The 15,771-nt window shown below is 35.5% G+C and overlaps 1 protein-coding gene across 4 annotated transcripts; it reads right to left on the bottom strand.

Annotated features, from left to right (window-relative positions):
- Positions 1 to 1,149: 1,149 nt before the first annotated feature.
- Positions 1,150 to 14,614, bottom strand: cnot6b (CCR4-NOT transcription complex, subunit 6b). 4 transcript variants are annotated; one of them, XM_077247707.1, is made up of 13 exons: positions 14,463 to 14,614; positions 13,257 to 13,378; positions 12,938 to 13,124; positions 12,431 to 12,516; positions 12,235 to 12,339; positions 8,930 to 8,998; positions 8,684 to 8,841; positions 8,135 to 8,289; positions 7,858 to 8,012; positions 7,003 to 7,236; positions 5,513 to 5,715; positions 4,922 to 5,130; positions 1,150 to 3,309 (listed from the first exon to the last, which is right to left on the bottom strand). In XM_077247707.1, the coding sequence occupies exons 2-13, from the start codon at positions 13,366 to 13,368 to the stop codon at positions 3,225 to 3,227; spliced, it is 1,758 nt and encodes a 585-aa protein (XP_077103822.1). In that variant the 5' UTR covers positions 13,369 to 13,378; positions 14,463 to 14,614; the 3' UTR covers positions 1,150 to 3,224. The 4 variants fall into 4 exon arrangements, with proteins under 4 accessions (XP_077103822.1, XP_077103824.1, XP_077103823.1 ...); XM_077247709.1 differs by having other exon boundaries at positions 7,003 to 7,233; positions 14,463 to 14,603; XM_077247708.1 differs by lacking the exon at positions 14,463 to 14,614 and adding an exon at positions 14,173 to 14,265.
- Positions 14,615 to 15,771: the final 1,157 nt, after the last annotated feature.

The raw sequence follows: 15,771 nt of genomic DNA, 5'->3' as shown, positions 1-15,771 counted from the left end.
GGTGAAATGTAAATGAATTAAATTCCTGTACGGGGTTTGGGGGCATCACCCCTTAGAAGAAAATTGTGATTTATAGCATGTAAATTCTGGTGCACTCTGACAAGAAAAAAAAAATCCTGATTTAAAATCACATTTAAAAAAAGGCACATTTATTGACACTAGGGCTGTCAAATTTGATTCGATTTTGATTCAATGTCGATTAATTTGGTACAGTATATGGCAAACTTCTTCAAAGAAAAAAACCCTTGCCAGCTAACCAATCACAGCACATTTTGTATTTCAGAAGGAGGGGCTTCATCGAAAACGAAGTTCAACCAGACTGGGGAGAGAAGAGCTGTAATATGTAAAATATGTGAAAAATGTGTTGTTTTTTAACAATCAAGCATGAAAACATTCTAGAATTGCCTAAAACAAAACCATAGACTTTGCAAAAAGGCATAATAGGACACCTTTAAATTAAATGTCAGGAGCATAGGTTTTCAAAAAGGATGTTGTTACAAAACATGCATTTAAAATTGAGAGTAATAAAATAAAACTTTGTTTTAGACTGTTACAGTCTGACACATTTTGATCATTTAGCACAATATTTTAATTAAATATTAATTTTATTTTCAAAACTTATTTCTGTAAAAGTAAAATGGACAACAATATGAAATCAAGGAAAACTGACTACTTGAAAGAACATCAAGACTATGACTACAAAAGAAAAATTCTATAAAAATTAACACTGCAGAAGATTATTGCTAAGAAATCCTCCACTGTTCTGAATTCAGTGTTATCATTCTGTTTACAAGAATAAGCAACGGACTACTGAGAAAAGATGTTCATGAATCAGCATCAGTGTTACTAAAAGCCATTTAGCTGTTAAACCCTAAAGACCGTTTTGTGTTCTCAGCTCATATTTGTAACTATTGGATGTGTAGTTGTGGCCTGTTACGGTCCATCTGTTCACATGGCACCCCCTTGTGGATAATACCTCATTAAGCCTCTTAAAGAGAAGAAACCTAAAAGTCACTACTAAAAGTGCCAGAAAGAATAATAATAATTAAAGCATTAAGCTAAGAGTAGCATATTGAACACTAATTCTATTATCGCAATTTGCACATTTCACAAAAGGTACAGTGGCAGATTTAAAGGAAATACAACAGGTCATGAAGCAGAAATAATTTATTATCAACCATAGATAGGAAAATACATTACTGTACAGGAACTTCTATGTACAAATCTCTTAAACTAAGTATACAGAGAACGGACAGAAAATAGTTGTTTACCATTCTTTTCCAAAGATTTTTTTTTAAGAGCTGCCTTTCTTGGGTTTATTAGAGACCGAACATTCATTGAATATCATGAAAGCTTTTCTTTTTCTTCGAGTCTGTATCTCTGCTGGCATTATCTTGAATGGTAAACAAGAGTTGATCCCATGTACTACATAATGGCTCATGACAGTAAATACAGTGTTAGTCAAAGAGAAACTACAATAAAAGGTCATTGGCCTTTATGAAACGCACGGTATGTAAAAATTAAAATGGCCCAGATAATCTATCAATTTTATTGCAGCAGGTTTTTAGTATCAAAAACAAAGGCTGGAAAAGATGTTATAATATAAGGGGTAAACCAGAAGGAAAGCCAGAGGTAAAGAAAAATAAGAGAGAAAATAAGACCGTAAAGAAAGATTTGATTATTATTTGCAGTTTCGCACTAGTTTAAGCGTAGATGTTGGATGTGTCCTACTGAAATTAAGAAAATACATTGACATTTATGGTCTTTGTTTGGGAAAGATGAATTAAAAACAAATCAATTTTGTCTCCATTATCTATTCTGTTACTTCAATCACTTTAAGTGGCAAAGTCAGGTACAACCACTTATCACTGATTGAAATGCACCGATATTTGATAAGTCTAATACTTTACCATACAGTTTAATGTAAGCGAGAAACCATCATCGATAACACCTGGGGCCAGTTGCATAAACTGCTTAGACTCGTCTTAAAAGATAGTCATCTCATTTTATTTTCTTCAAGACTGGTCCTAACTTTTTAATGTCAGTTACATAAAAAGGTCGATTGGTCTAATTTGAATCAGAAAGTAAAACTGATTACCTTTTGACTAATTGCTAGTGTCAAATTAGTTCTTAAGGCACAGTCTTAAGTCTGGCTATATGCAACTGGACACTGATGTAAAACTGTTTTCCATTATGACATTAAACTGCACGAAAACTAGTCTACTAACAAAGCAGGATGCCCTACAGATTTAACATTATCTATCTTTGGGCACTACTCCAGTCAGAGGAGCAAATTAGTTATAGGACCAATAAGCGATGCGAAACAGATCCTTAAAAAGAGACACCAATAATACAGGAGAACTCATTATATACACACACACAACACAACTCATTTGTTTTGTAGAAAGGAAATATTCAATACACATTTTATTCACATTTTACAAAAAGCTAATCTCATTTCTACTATACCATTAACAATTCATAGTCACTTAAGACAAAACAAAATGCTAAAGAATATTGTGAAGAGGCCCTGAATAACAGAAGACTGCTCTGGTTCTTACTGCTAAAATAAAGCAAGACGTAAAAGCGATACTGATGCATAGTTGAAAGAAACTGATTTGTGACATGTTCAACGTGTGATGGTCATGCTGACATCAGTTTAGTGGAAAAAAATAAAGTGCTAAACATTTAACCACAATCAGACCACCCTTTACAAGTCTTAGAGATGATAATTTGGTCCAAAGGCTCAGAACTAGGTTAGGAAGATAGTTTCAAAATTAAAAATGACACGTGAGGAACCATAACATGATAATCTAACTTTTACAATTGGCTTCAGAGGAATGCATCAAGCTGGCACTAAACAGGAAATATTTTGACCATTTAAAACCGATTCTAGACAGATAAATGTAAATATGGAAATGTGTTCACAGTCTTGACTTTAAAATGTGTGTTGCAAAAAATCACAAGTTCAGAAATGCTAAAGGTCACTTTAGCATTCAAAACATTCTTGAAGCAAAAATAAATGTCCTATACCTGATTTCTTGAAACCTCAAGAAGATGAAGATGCACTGATAGCATAATGCAATCCGAAAATAAACTACATAAAATTTCCACCACAACAACAGTAAATGTTTTTTTTTTTCCAAGACAGGTGGTTGCAGGTGGAGTTGCTCGCTGAAGAGTGTGCAAAACAGAAACACAGTTGCGCTATATATAAAGGAATGTTACTGACTTGACTTCACATAGACAGATTGCATGTTACGGAGCTTCCCGACTCCCCTCCCTTTACATATACAGCAACAAGACACACTGAAAAAAAAGAGTTCGAGATGAATGATTGGATGGAAAGGAAAGCATGTACTCTGAAAGTTACAAAAGAAAATAAATAACAATAGTAAAAAAAAAAAAAGTGCAAAATGAGTGCAAAAGTATGGCAGTGAGAACCAGGAACAACCTCTTTGTCTTTTATACAAGCTGGTAAGTTTGAGTAATTTTTATAAAAATGTAGCTTACAACACAATCTTATTTTTCTGAATTTGGATCATAATTTATTCTTAGTACAAAAGAACATTTAATAAAATTTAAAAAAAAGAAAAATTCTTGAATGTGGCTCATATACAATCAAGTCAAGCCTAAATTTCTCTGTTAATATATTCAATTACATTTTGTACAAAGACCTGGGAGAACCCTTCTGATACAATGTAGGGGTAGTAATGGCTAGGTCGGAACATTACTAGCCTTAAAACAGTGCTACAGATCTTTCAAAGACGTGTAATGTGAGGATAAAAAGGTATGGGAAATCCTTTTCAACCTAATACAGTGACAAATTGCTGGTTAAAAGACTCCCTATATAAAACCTCCCTTTCTAATAAAAACCTCCCGTTTATAACCACAGTGATATCAAGCGCAGTTTATATTATTCACATAGCCTGTCGTACAAAGCAACAAAGATCCTGCCCCCATATAACTGGTTAAAACAATAGTGCGAAAAAAAGCAGTGTCGCTGAATCGAGACATCTAAAATAATTTGGTTTACATATTAAGCTCAATCCATTCCAACTCCCATCTGAGGGAGAGAAAGACAAACAAGTGCTTTTTTTACATTATATAAGCGTGTAAAAACATTCCGTAACAGTGCACTCGCTTAGAACGTATAGAGCGTTCTGAATATTGCACCATTGATGGAAGATTAAAACATCAGGAGATGAAGCACCGATGTAGAGCAAGTTTCAGCACCGCACAAGTGGAAAAGCTTTTGGGGTTCCATTCTCTTTCCCGGTTGGGGACAACTTTACTTACTGAGTTTGGTCTGCAAAAAACATTGGTCACTCATCCAAAGGTGAATTTTGTAAGTGTGTCTGAAATTAAATTCAACTGCTAGCAATGTCTCTGTTCAGTGGAATGTCAACTTAAAAAAAAAAAGTGTTTAAATTGAGGTTGAATTCATGAAGAAATTGGTTAATGCTTATTTGCAGAATTACAATAACAGCTGGTTATATTATTAATATCTGACCATAAAAGGAACTAAAACAATCTGCAATCCCTTTGAGTGTGTGACCAAGTCTTAGCCTCATCTTACAGTTGATACATTGCATGCACACAAGCTATGTCCAACAATTAAAAAAAAAACAATTATGATAATATATCAGCCTATGGGAGGGATTGATTAAAAAAAAAATATATATATCTAGCTTAAATAGAAAAAAAAACTCCCTGACAAATTGGAACATGTTGGACCCTAAAACATTAATAAAGGTACAAGAGAAGAAAAATATATATATGTATGTGTATATATATATATATATATATATATATATATATATATATTAAAAAAGAAACAGCTTAGAGGTTTTATCGTTTTCAAAAAACTTATAAGAGTTGGGACTCTGCAGCGCCACCAGTGGCCGGGAGGGCTCACTACCTGTGTCCACTTAAGTGGATCCCATTAAGAGGGGGAGGATAAGGCAGGACCAACTCCAGTTGTGCAAACAGGGAGAAGTGATCTGAGGGGATGTGAGGGTGTGGGCAACCACTGATATTGTTATCCAAGAGCCAGTTTGTGTCCAAAGGCCCAAGGACACCCAGCAAGCTCAGTTGTGGCCTGGAGTAGAAGATGTAGTCAATGACACCCTAAATTGGGTTTAAAAAAGGGAGTTGTGAGCACACACAGTTGAAGCACACAACAAGAGCTGTTTTCATTCTTTCTGCTGTTCATCTGTCACGTTACCACACATGGCAGAGCAAGAAATGGCACAACATGACACTGCATGCATGTCAAGTTAACAAAATGAAACGCTAAGGTCAATATCAATACATCCATCCCTGTTTGGAGAGTGAGATTTTGGACCTAGAGTTTCAGATACAGAAATGGGTCCTAATGACACAGTTTTAAAAGAAAAAGTTGTATCAATACATCATTTTATAGTAAAAATCATCTTAGTATTGATACTTTTGATATAACTAGATGTAAACTCGGAACAGTGGCAGTCTCTTTATTTAACTCACTACTTACCTTGAAGTCAAAAGTGTAATTGGTGAAAGGCATGAGCCCATTCTCGTAGGCACTCTTCAACTTGAAACCATGCGTGATCCTTTCACTAGATGTGCTGATCTTGCCGTTGCAGTTGAAGTTGGTCAGACTGTTGCTGTAGCGCAGCTCCTTGAAGTCTTTGTGTGTGCAGTCCACCCCGCCTGTGCTCAGGTACTCCACAACACCTACAATCAGAACCGAAACTCATTAAACATGTCTACAGACGCAACTATTAAAGTCCCTGTAAAGTCAAAATGAAGTAAGTGTTCTGAGTTTGTCATATCACAGAAAAATGTGTTATTAGCCACCCAGCCAAATTTGAATGATAAAAAAAGCCGGCAAGTACAAAATATCAAAATCTTGAAAAAATGAGCAGTAGTCTCTGCTCTCAAACGCTGGGGGCGTGCTTCAGCTGGCTGCGCTGTAACCACACCCACTCGCGGTAAAGCTCAACTGTTACCCGCTACAGCCGGAATGGATGCTCCTAGCAGCTTATTAGGTTAATTATAGCATAAGCACACAAGGCAACTTACACTCATTGGTGGGCACGCACTGCCGATACTGGCTCCAGTTGTCGGCGCGACAGGAGGATAAAGGCCCGAGGCGGGAGATAGTTGGTTCGGCCCCATACACCAGTAACAGCGGATCAGTGAATCCCAGTTGTCTTCGACGAAAGTCTATAAAACTATCCCGTGTAAAATGATCACTACAGAGGCGGGTTTTGGTGGTGATCCTCAGCTCTCCATCAAGGTGGCTCTTCACAAAATTAATCCACCTCTTCTTGATGTGATCGTTTTTAGGAAATTTAAATAAGGACACCGATCTGTTTTGTACATGATCGCATCCAGGTAGTATGCATTTCCGTGACAAAGATATAGCTAACTAACAAATTGTACGCTGTAGTAACAAATAAATAGTACTGACAGTAACTCGCGATTGAGCACCAAACTGATGCGAATGTGCTCTATTTATATTGTTAGGGGAGGGGCCAGCCTCAGTGGCTCTAGTGCGTCATCAAGTAGGGGCGAGTCCAGGAGCTCAGGGGCTCCAGTGCGTCATCGAGCGCCGTTTTAGACCCGTGAAAAACTGTTTAACGGTCTAAATCCACAATTCAGTACTTCACAGTTCACAGTCTTTGTAATATGTTTTAGCAATACATTTCTAATGCGTTTAGAATTTTTTTTTAAATTGCCTTTACAGGGACTTTAAACAGATGGTTTATAATTCATCAGTGCTTGTACTTTTTAAAGGAAGTTTGTTTTAATAATCTTTCATCAAAGTTCTCTGCCTCTGAAACTACTTCTCTACTAAGGTAACCAAGAGCATGTCACACAGAGCAAGAACATTTTTTTAATAACATTTGTACATAACTTTTTTTAAACTCACATCAGTCAATCCTTTATTATAGGACTCAAAAACACACTTTTAACAATACAAATGAGAAAATGAGACTGTGGCTTTAGAAGGCTTACCCGAGTCAGGGAGTGAGTTGAGGTCAGCACACAGCACTAAAGGGATGGTGTTGGCTTCTCCAGACACAGAGGAGAGCTTCAGACTGCGGGAGGCCTTGTCTATGATACTCTTCACCTCTGACAGAAACATCATGGTCTGCACCAGCTTCACGTCAGAATATTCTGGGTCCCAGTGCATGTGAGCATTAGCCACTAGTAGGAGCTGTTTCTCCATAGCATGGACAGACTTACCTGCTGTAGGAAGGGGGAAAAAGGCTGTTTGTGAAATGTGTAAATAGGACATTATATTTTGCATGAAGAAATTAACATTGCATTTATTTTTATTGTAGAATTATATTTGTGATAAGCAAGCACCTTTTATGCTCAATAAGGCTGCATTTATATTTATTTATATATATATATAAAAATAAAAGTAAAAACAGTAATAGTGAGAAATATTACAATTTAAGATAATAAAAAAAAATTAAATAGAAAAGTTATGTAATTTAATCCTATAGTGGCCAAGCTGAATTTTCAGTCTTCAGTGAGACATGATTTGAAACATTTAGAAACCATTATTATTATCAATGTTGAAAACTTTTTTTTTGGAAAGCATATTCTTTGATAAAAAGCAAGTTCAGGAACAGCATTTATTTAAAAAAAACATTTTTTGCAACAATGCAAAAATCTTTAATGTCTCTTTTAATCAACTTTGTGTAACAGTATTAATTTCTTTAAAAAAATTAACTTACTGTATTATAGTACCATTTAAAGGCAATATTATTTTTTAAAATTCCATTTATGTGGGAAAGAGGTTGCTCAATTGTCATAAATAGTCACAATGGGTGAAAAAAGTTTTATCGTGCAGATACTCACATGACACCTCCATTAACTCATTCTTTAGCTCCAGCAATGCGGCCACACCAATGTTGTCCTTGGTCATGACCCGATTCAGCATAGCCTCCGAGCCCTCTGAATTGGCCATAGCCAGCTGGTTAAACTCTACTGTGTGTTTTTGCACCATGCTGAACCTAAAGGCAAAAAAAAGCACAAAAAAAAAATCCATGTTTTCATTCAAAACAACTTTGAAACATATCTGTCAGACAGAGTCTTACACCACACTTCTCAACACTTGAAGTGTTACTTTACTCACTTTTCAGTCTTGTAGAATATCGCACATCCATCTACATGTTTCCTGTCCGATTCAGACATGGTTCTGGCCCGGGATTTTGGGCTGAAGAATCCATCATATCCCTGTTTACTCAGCTCCACAAGGAAGTAGTTATAATACTGTTCCGTCTCCACTTCCTGTGCATGAAACAGCAGACTAAGTGACTCTGACAAACAGTACTGTAGGGGTAAACCCATTGACTATTCAGAGCTACCGGTTGTGCATCACTGAGCTAAAAAAAAAAAAAGTGACCTTTAAAGAAACAAAACACAAGGAGAACACTTCATCTATTAGGACAGGCATTCTCAAATACACCATAAGGTTATCAGTGGATTATTATGTGAAGCAAATGCAAGTATTGAATTAAAAAAGTATTTGAATTAAATTTACAGTTACGATAAATTGTAAATACTGCATTTTTGTCTGTTTTGAGACATTGCTGTAACTTACTGCACATTGTGCTCTATAACTAAAAAGTAACCACAAGTTACGTGATTTGAGTACCCCTGGGCTAGCATAAGTTCTTTATACCTGTAAGCTGATAATATCTGCATTGCAGCTGAGGATCTCCTGCATAATGGACTTTTTCCTGTAGCTCCAATTAAGGGCCCAGGACGGGCAGTAGCCATAAAGCTGGCGTGTGGCGTACTTATCACACAGCACGTTGTAGCACATTACAGTTAACAGGGCTGGTGAAGCAAAGAGGAGAGCATTATATCAGGCAAAGTGTCCTCAGGTTTCGAATAATGTTTCTACGTTTTTTTAAGAAACATCTACCTGTTGGTCTCGTCCTTTCAGGCTCCTGCAGCACAATCCAGGATCTGGATGGAGGTTGCTCTGTTGGGACTGTGAAGGCAAAGTATATGCATTTCAGCACAATCATTTGAATTTAATCTGTAAAGGTAAAAAAAAACAGCTGTGCAATTCTACGATGTTTTTCAATTTTTCAGTTGAATCACAATTTAGAAATCAATTGTGTATCAGCATTTAAACAGGATAAAAACAAAATAACTGCTGTGCAAAAGTTTTTAAAAAAATGAACAGAAGCTGAATCAGAATTTGAAATTGAACCAGAACGGAAATTGAAATTACTTGACTTTTTAAAACACCAGCCTGAATGCTCTCATACTGATAGATACACTAGTTTATATGTTTGAAGGCAGTAGAATTTTTCATAAAAATAAATGAAAACTTTTATTCAGCAAGGATGCATTAAAGCGATCAAGTGTGACATTAAATAATTGTACATTGTTACAAAACATTCAATAATAAATGGTGTAATTTGCAATTCCTATTAAATCAAAGAATCCTGTTATCAACATTGATAAGAGGAAATGATTCTTGAGCACCAAATCAGCATATTAAAATTATTTCTGAAGGATCATGTGACACTGGAGAAATTATGCTGAAAATTCAGCTTTGCCATTACAGGAATAAATTACATTTTAAAATATATTAAAATAGAAATCAGTTATTTTACATTGTAATAGTATTTTGATATTTAGACTTTTTGATTGTGCATTAAATCAACAAGAGCTTCATGTAGATATTGTAAATATTTGATATAATCGCCCAGCATTAACAGTGAATACTGTGAAACATGGACAACAGTCCATGATACTACATTAATTTTAGAGAGGAAATGTAGAGGGGGAAAAAACAGACATGGACAGATCTTCAGGGCTGGACCCGAATATTCGTTCGGTGGGTTGGTATTCGATTGAAAATTTTGGGATTCGAATATTCTTTCTTTCTTTTTTTTCACACATCCCCTCGAAACTGTTCTCATTCGCAATTGAATAGGTTTACACTATAAAATCTGGCGAAATACAATACTCTTTTTTACAATTATCTTATATAGCCTAGCCGTTTTTATTAGGATGGACAGTTGAAGGAGCCCAACCTCGTTATACTTAATAAATATATTTGCTTCTTAGCCTAATAAGTTGTAAGACTGGAAACACTGGAAGAACTGTAAGAGGGGGCTATTCTCTGAGAAAAAGGAAATTACCATTTTAACTCACTCTTGTGGACCATTCAAGACGAAGGTCTCACCTCCCTCATCCTAATCTACATCTCTTTCCCTCATTCTTCACTCTTGCAGAGATTACCCAAACTCACACAAGAATCTAAATTATTTAATGTGAATGATTATCATCGAGTTTTATACATGTTTGGTATTATTTGAAATGTCTCGACTGGTGTGACTGGTACAAATGTCTCATTCCCAAAGAAGTAAACCAAAAGGTAATAAAGATCTTAAGAGTTTAGAAATATCTTGTACACAGAAGGGTGTGTCTTTCAGACAAATGGTCAGAAGGTGTTAACTCAATGCAAATTTCCACTGCTAGCAAATGGTTACCCGCAGGTAAATTTACACTGTGAACTCATGTTTACATTTGAAATGAGGTCTGTCTATATAATGAAATGCAGCAAAAGGATCAGGGCCTTTTCTGTACCTCAGATCAGCCGGTGAGGCTGAGAGTTGCGAAACTCTCAGCTTCATGTTTTTCCTAATGTCGGGTTTGCATCTCTTCTCTTTATTCCAGAGCATTTGATGTTATTGTATTCATTATATTTGAATGATTATGAAATTGGCATGATACATTTACCTGACATAATAAATTACTACATTTGATTATTCTAATTGACTTTGACATTATTTTCATGCAAGAGTTTAAAAGAATAGTAAAACATTCGCTCACACTTAATGATGCACAGATATCATTAAAACCATTTCATTTATGGAGTCAGATGAAATAACGAGAAAATACATATAAAAAAATGTATTGCATTTAACCAAAAATACATTGCTGCGAGAAAAGACAGTAACATGCAGAGACCTTCCGTGCTGGTCGGATGCCGGACTTTGGGCCGATCGAGTGCGAGTTTACAAAGTGTACAAAGTGAGTATTCTCCGTCTAGAGCGCACAACTGCATGAGCCTGCATTTTTGTTAAGCTTCGTTGCTATGACATTGTGGAAAATAGAATAATAGAAACAAAATGTATTAGCCTTTTTACCCATTACTTAGAGCTGTGCTGGTGAACTTGACATCCACACCACCGGTGGTGGCCCGCTAAAATACATTTTTTGAATGCTGTTTAACATGAATATTATGACACAAGTGAAGCGAAGCTTTGTTTACAAAATAAATCATAGGGTAGCAATTAAATGTTACATCGCAGCCATGGAAACATTTGGATTCAAGACGAATGAGAGTTGTGGGTGAGACCATAAATTTAAGCTTTGTCGGCTTTGTATTTTGCGATCTGGTTTCCAGATAATCAGCGAATTTAACAATATTCCATTAGTTATTCCACTGGACATGGAATCTCTTCACTCATGTCTCACCCGTTTTCGCAGGGGATTATAAACATTTCTTCTTTTGGTTCGCGTTTAATTAGGCCTATTATATTCGCATTCTTTACTGCGGTAAAGTAGAACAAATGCTGATGTAGGACAGATAGTCAAACTTTTTACTTGCACGTCAAATTTTTTTAACAGTTTTTTCTTGTGATCAGATTTTATTATATTAGATAAGGCGTGTCAAGTTTATTTGTAAAGCGCGTTTCACACATGCGGGTGATTTTAGCTTAACTTCAAAATCAAACAGCCTAAACGTCTTGCCCTTGTGGAAGATAAAATATGCTGTTTAGACCTTTTACAACAAGTAGAAAACAAAGATATTAGAAAAGAGATGGTCTCTTTCCTGCGCGTGTCCCACATCCCTCTCAAAGCACAGAGTGGTAAGGCTTAGGCTATATCACCCATATTTGTGTGGAAATATAAAATGAATATTTTTTAAATATTTAACTTTATTATATTATTTAAGTTACCATTATTTACTGATATTTATTTCAATGCATTAGTGTGTTGTTTCATTGACGGAAGTGTTCAAATAAACACGCATGTCTGTTACGAAATGGATGTTTGAGCCTTGTTTATTTATTTATTTTTTCATTTCTCTGAAGCTTTGAATATTTTTGTTGATTACTAACGAAGCTTCTAAGCTAAAAAAAAAAAATGGTATTCGGACCAGCCCTACAGATTTTAAACAGTTAATTTGTCCGAGACACCTACTACGCTTAATAGCACCAGCTAGATTGTCCAAAAGGTAGTTCAGCAGTCGCCGGGTGCCATCTGGCTCCTGGTAGAGACTCATAATTTCTTGAGTGAGTGGATTGCCTGCAGAGACACATAAAAACAGACAGTAGGAAACATTCACTACAAAGTGATGATCTCAAGATGTTGCAATCCCCAGAACAATGACACTCACCTTTCAACCCCAGTGTTTGTAACTGAAACAGTTTCCCCAATTCAAAAGGCAGAACCCGCAACTGGTTGTTATTTAAAAGCAGTTCCCTGTGGAAAACACAAAACGAATGTTAACGACCAATAAACTGATCAGCTATGCACTTAATGCTAGATCAAAAAAACAATAACAATAAGTTAAGTTTTTAAAGTTTAAAGTTTTTTTATCATTGATAGCACTTTACAATAAGGTGAAATTTGTTAACATTAATGAAATAACTAACATTGAAAAATATTTTAATATTTATTTTTTAATAACTGATACTCAAATTCACTATTGACATTTATAACCTCGAGATTAGACCTGGTAATCACAATTTAAACTTTACTGGCATTCCCATGACTGTGGAAACCGTGTTAGTAGAGATCTAGTTTCATCAAGTTCCTTTTTTTTCCTTTGTATCGCAAATACATTAAATGGAACTAATGATCCACGGAGAGAATAACACAGCTTTTGCTCCAAGTAGTTCACCTGAGAGACACCATATTGCCAAGCTCTGCTGGCAGGCTCCTGATTTTATTGTACGACAGGTCCAAGAACACAAGGTTGTGCAGCTTGGCAATTTCAGGTGGAACGCGTGACAGGGAGTTGTCACCGAGATGCAAAGCAGTGAGGTGTGTTAGTGACCAAAGGCCCGAGCTGAGACTCCGAACATTACCTGAGACAGAAACAGATATAAATACTAATTAAAAGATCTCTCTTTAATTGGTTTAACTTCCATTGTAGAAGTGATCTGAAGTTAGTTCATCAAAATAGATATCAATCAGAGGATTTAATTCAAAACACGTACCAGTTATTTCAAGCCCATCCCAAATGGATTTTTTCCCACCGTTTGCCTCCTCACTGGACATGATAGTGTACATCCGCCTGGAATCAAGCGGGTCATATTTCTCCTTGGGCATCCCTAGAGCACTGTGTGGGACAAATACATAATCAGATTTATATAACAAGAAAAAAATATGCCATCTTAAAGCCTATTATTTATTTATATATATATATATATATATATATATATATATATATATATATATATATATACACACACACACACACACACACACACACACACACAGACGAAACTTGTCTGTAAATAGAATGAGACTTTAAAGGCTATATGAAATAAGATTAGATAACGACTGAGATTCAATAACTCAGATAAGACCAAACATTTTGTTTGTCAAACTTTACGAGCTGCCGATCGCATCATGTGACAGCATCCCAAGACATTCGACAGCTAAAAAGGTTAAGCACAGTCCTTTGTTTTCCACAAATTTTCGTCTTACCTTTTTTTAGGTAACATTAATAATTTAAGTAATAAATAAACAGGCAGTTAAATTACATCGCTAACTGTCAAAACAGACGCAACTTGTCAACAACTAGCTCCTTACAAGAACAAAACACACCTGTTACGCACGCTAAAACACGAAGTTAATTAGATTAGCAACATGTCTAATAATATTTTATCGTCATTATTAGACAATTACGTGCATGTCAAAGAAGACCAAATGAAGACATGCAACAAAAAACGCAAGCTAACAAACAACTAGCTCGATGCTATGTTAATGCCCCAATTAAACTAATCAATATTTTAAAACGCAGCCTCCACAGAGTGACATAACATGAAACATCATGTTAATCACACACGTTTAAAATAATAAACATCCAGTGCCTCTATTTAAAAACAAACAAACAAGCAAACAGCTAACCTGGTTTGCTATCAGCATTAGCCACAGGCTAACTTACTTGGTATTCAACACTCTAAAATATATATATTTCTCTAACATGTGTTAAACAAACTGATATTTAGGAAATACTGTTCACAAATTTTTTTTTTAAATAATGACACTTTTATCAAATTATATTCCTTTTATATGAACAAAGAGTAGCTAAATAGTGTTCTGTTAGCTATATATAACTTAACAGTTAGCCAACTTGGAAACAAGCCCAATCCGGGACTCGGAGCAGCAAATCTTTGCTAATTATATTTCAGAATTACCTCCAATAGCATACCAACTCCTGAAGTCAGTTGTTTGTCTCACTGAGATTTTAATGCATTCGTTCGTGTCGGCTGTGCAGCTACGGGAAGCAGCGCAGCATCATGGCGGAGGATTTTGTGCAGCTATTGCGCTGCTATCCAAAACAAGGGTCCATATCATGCTGTTCATGTCTCAAGTCTCAACCTCTAATGCAGTGGTTTTAAAACTTTTTCAAGAGGGACCCTTTTTTTTTTTTGTTTTTTTTTTTTGGACGCGACCCATGGGCTTGTGCGGAGAAAAAAAATCACCTCGGCACTTTTTTAACCACTTTTGATTTGATGATGCACATGCACTTGCTGATCCTTGACGCAAAATCGATTCTGAAATAATTTGATCAAGCTATAGGCCGCCTACATACATTTAAAGCGAAAGTAAAAGTAAGGGGCATTATGCTCACATAACTCTCTCATTAGAATCAAAATGTTTCAACATTCGCGATGTATTTGATGGTAAACTATTCTTTATTATAGGATTTGTAGAAACTTCACTCACGTTGCAATATCGAAAGGAAAAAATCATCCTTTTCACATACGCAAAAATGTGCTTGGAAACATCACAGTTGAGCGGTGCTTACGCTGAATGGTACGAATTGTACTACGGCTATTTAAACAGAGCACTGTGATTTTATATTAGGTTGACTCAGTGGCGTGCACAGACCTCCTCGGGGCAGGGGCGGAGGGACCAAAAAGGGCACTACATAAAAAAATGATTACTTCTTGATTTTTTTTTGTTTTTATTCTTTCTTTCTTTGGCATTCTAAGAAAATATGTTGATACAATTATTAGACTACATAACACATCAAATGAAAATAGGGAAATTATGATAATATTACTAAATATTATTTATTTTACCAAACAAAACAGTGAGAATCAAGAAGGTAATTATGGAAAATAAATTTTTAGTTTTGTTGATGTTGTAAATTTAATGTATGTATTATATGTATGAAAGACAATGTTAGCTATCATGAATCGGTAACACTTTACAATAAGGTTTCATTAGTTAACATTAGCTAATGAACTGCACTTCTACAGCATTTATTAATCTTAGTTAATTTCAGGATTTACTAAAACATTAAAATCAAAAGTTGTATTTTTTATCATTAGTTAATGCACTGACTGTGACATATCATGAATAAACGATACTCGGTTACTAACGTAATCTCGGTTCTCTCTAGCTTACGCTACGGGAAAGATTAATCTTCTCGAGATATTGAAGCCAAAAAATTATCCTCAATTTTGTATTCATTGTCAACGCAGTGCAGCAGCTAGC

The sequence above is a fragment of the Siphateles boraxobius genome, unplaced genomic scaffold, assembly GCF_051911475.1.
Source record: "Siphateles boraxobius isolate OS27281-9 unplaced genomic scaffold, OSU_SipBor_1 3, whole genome shotgun sequence".
Classification (NCBI taxonomy): domain Eukaryota; kingdom Metazoa; phylum Chordata; class Actinopteri; order Cypriniformes; family Leuciscidae; genus Siphateles; species Siphateles boraxobius.
The sequence above is the reverse complement of the archived record's forward strand: the minus strand, read 5'-3'. Positions and strand labels throughout refer to the sequence as shown.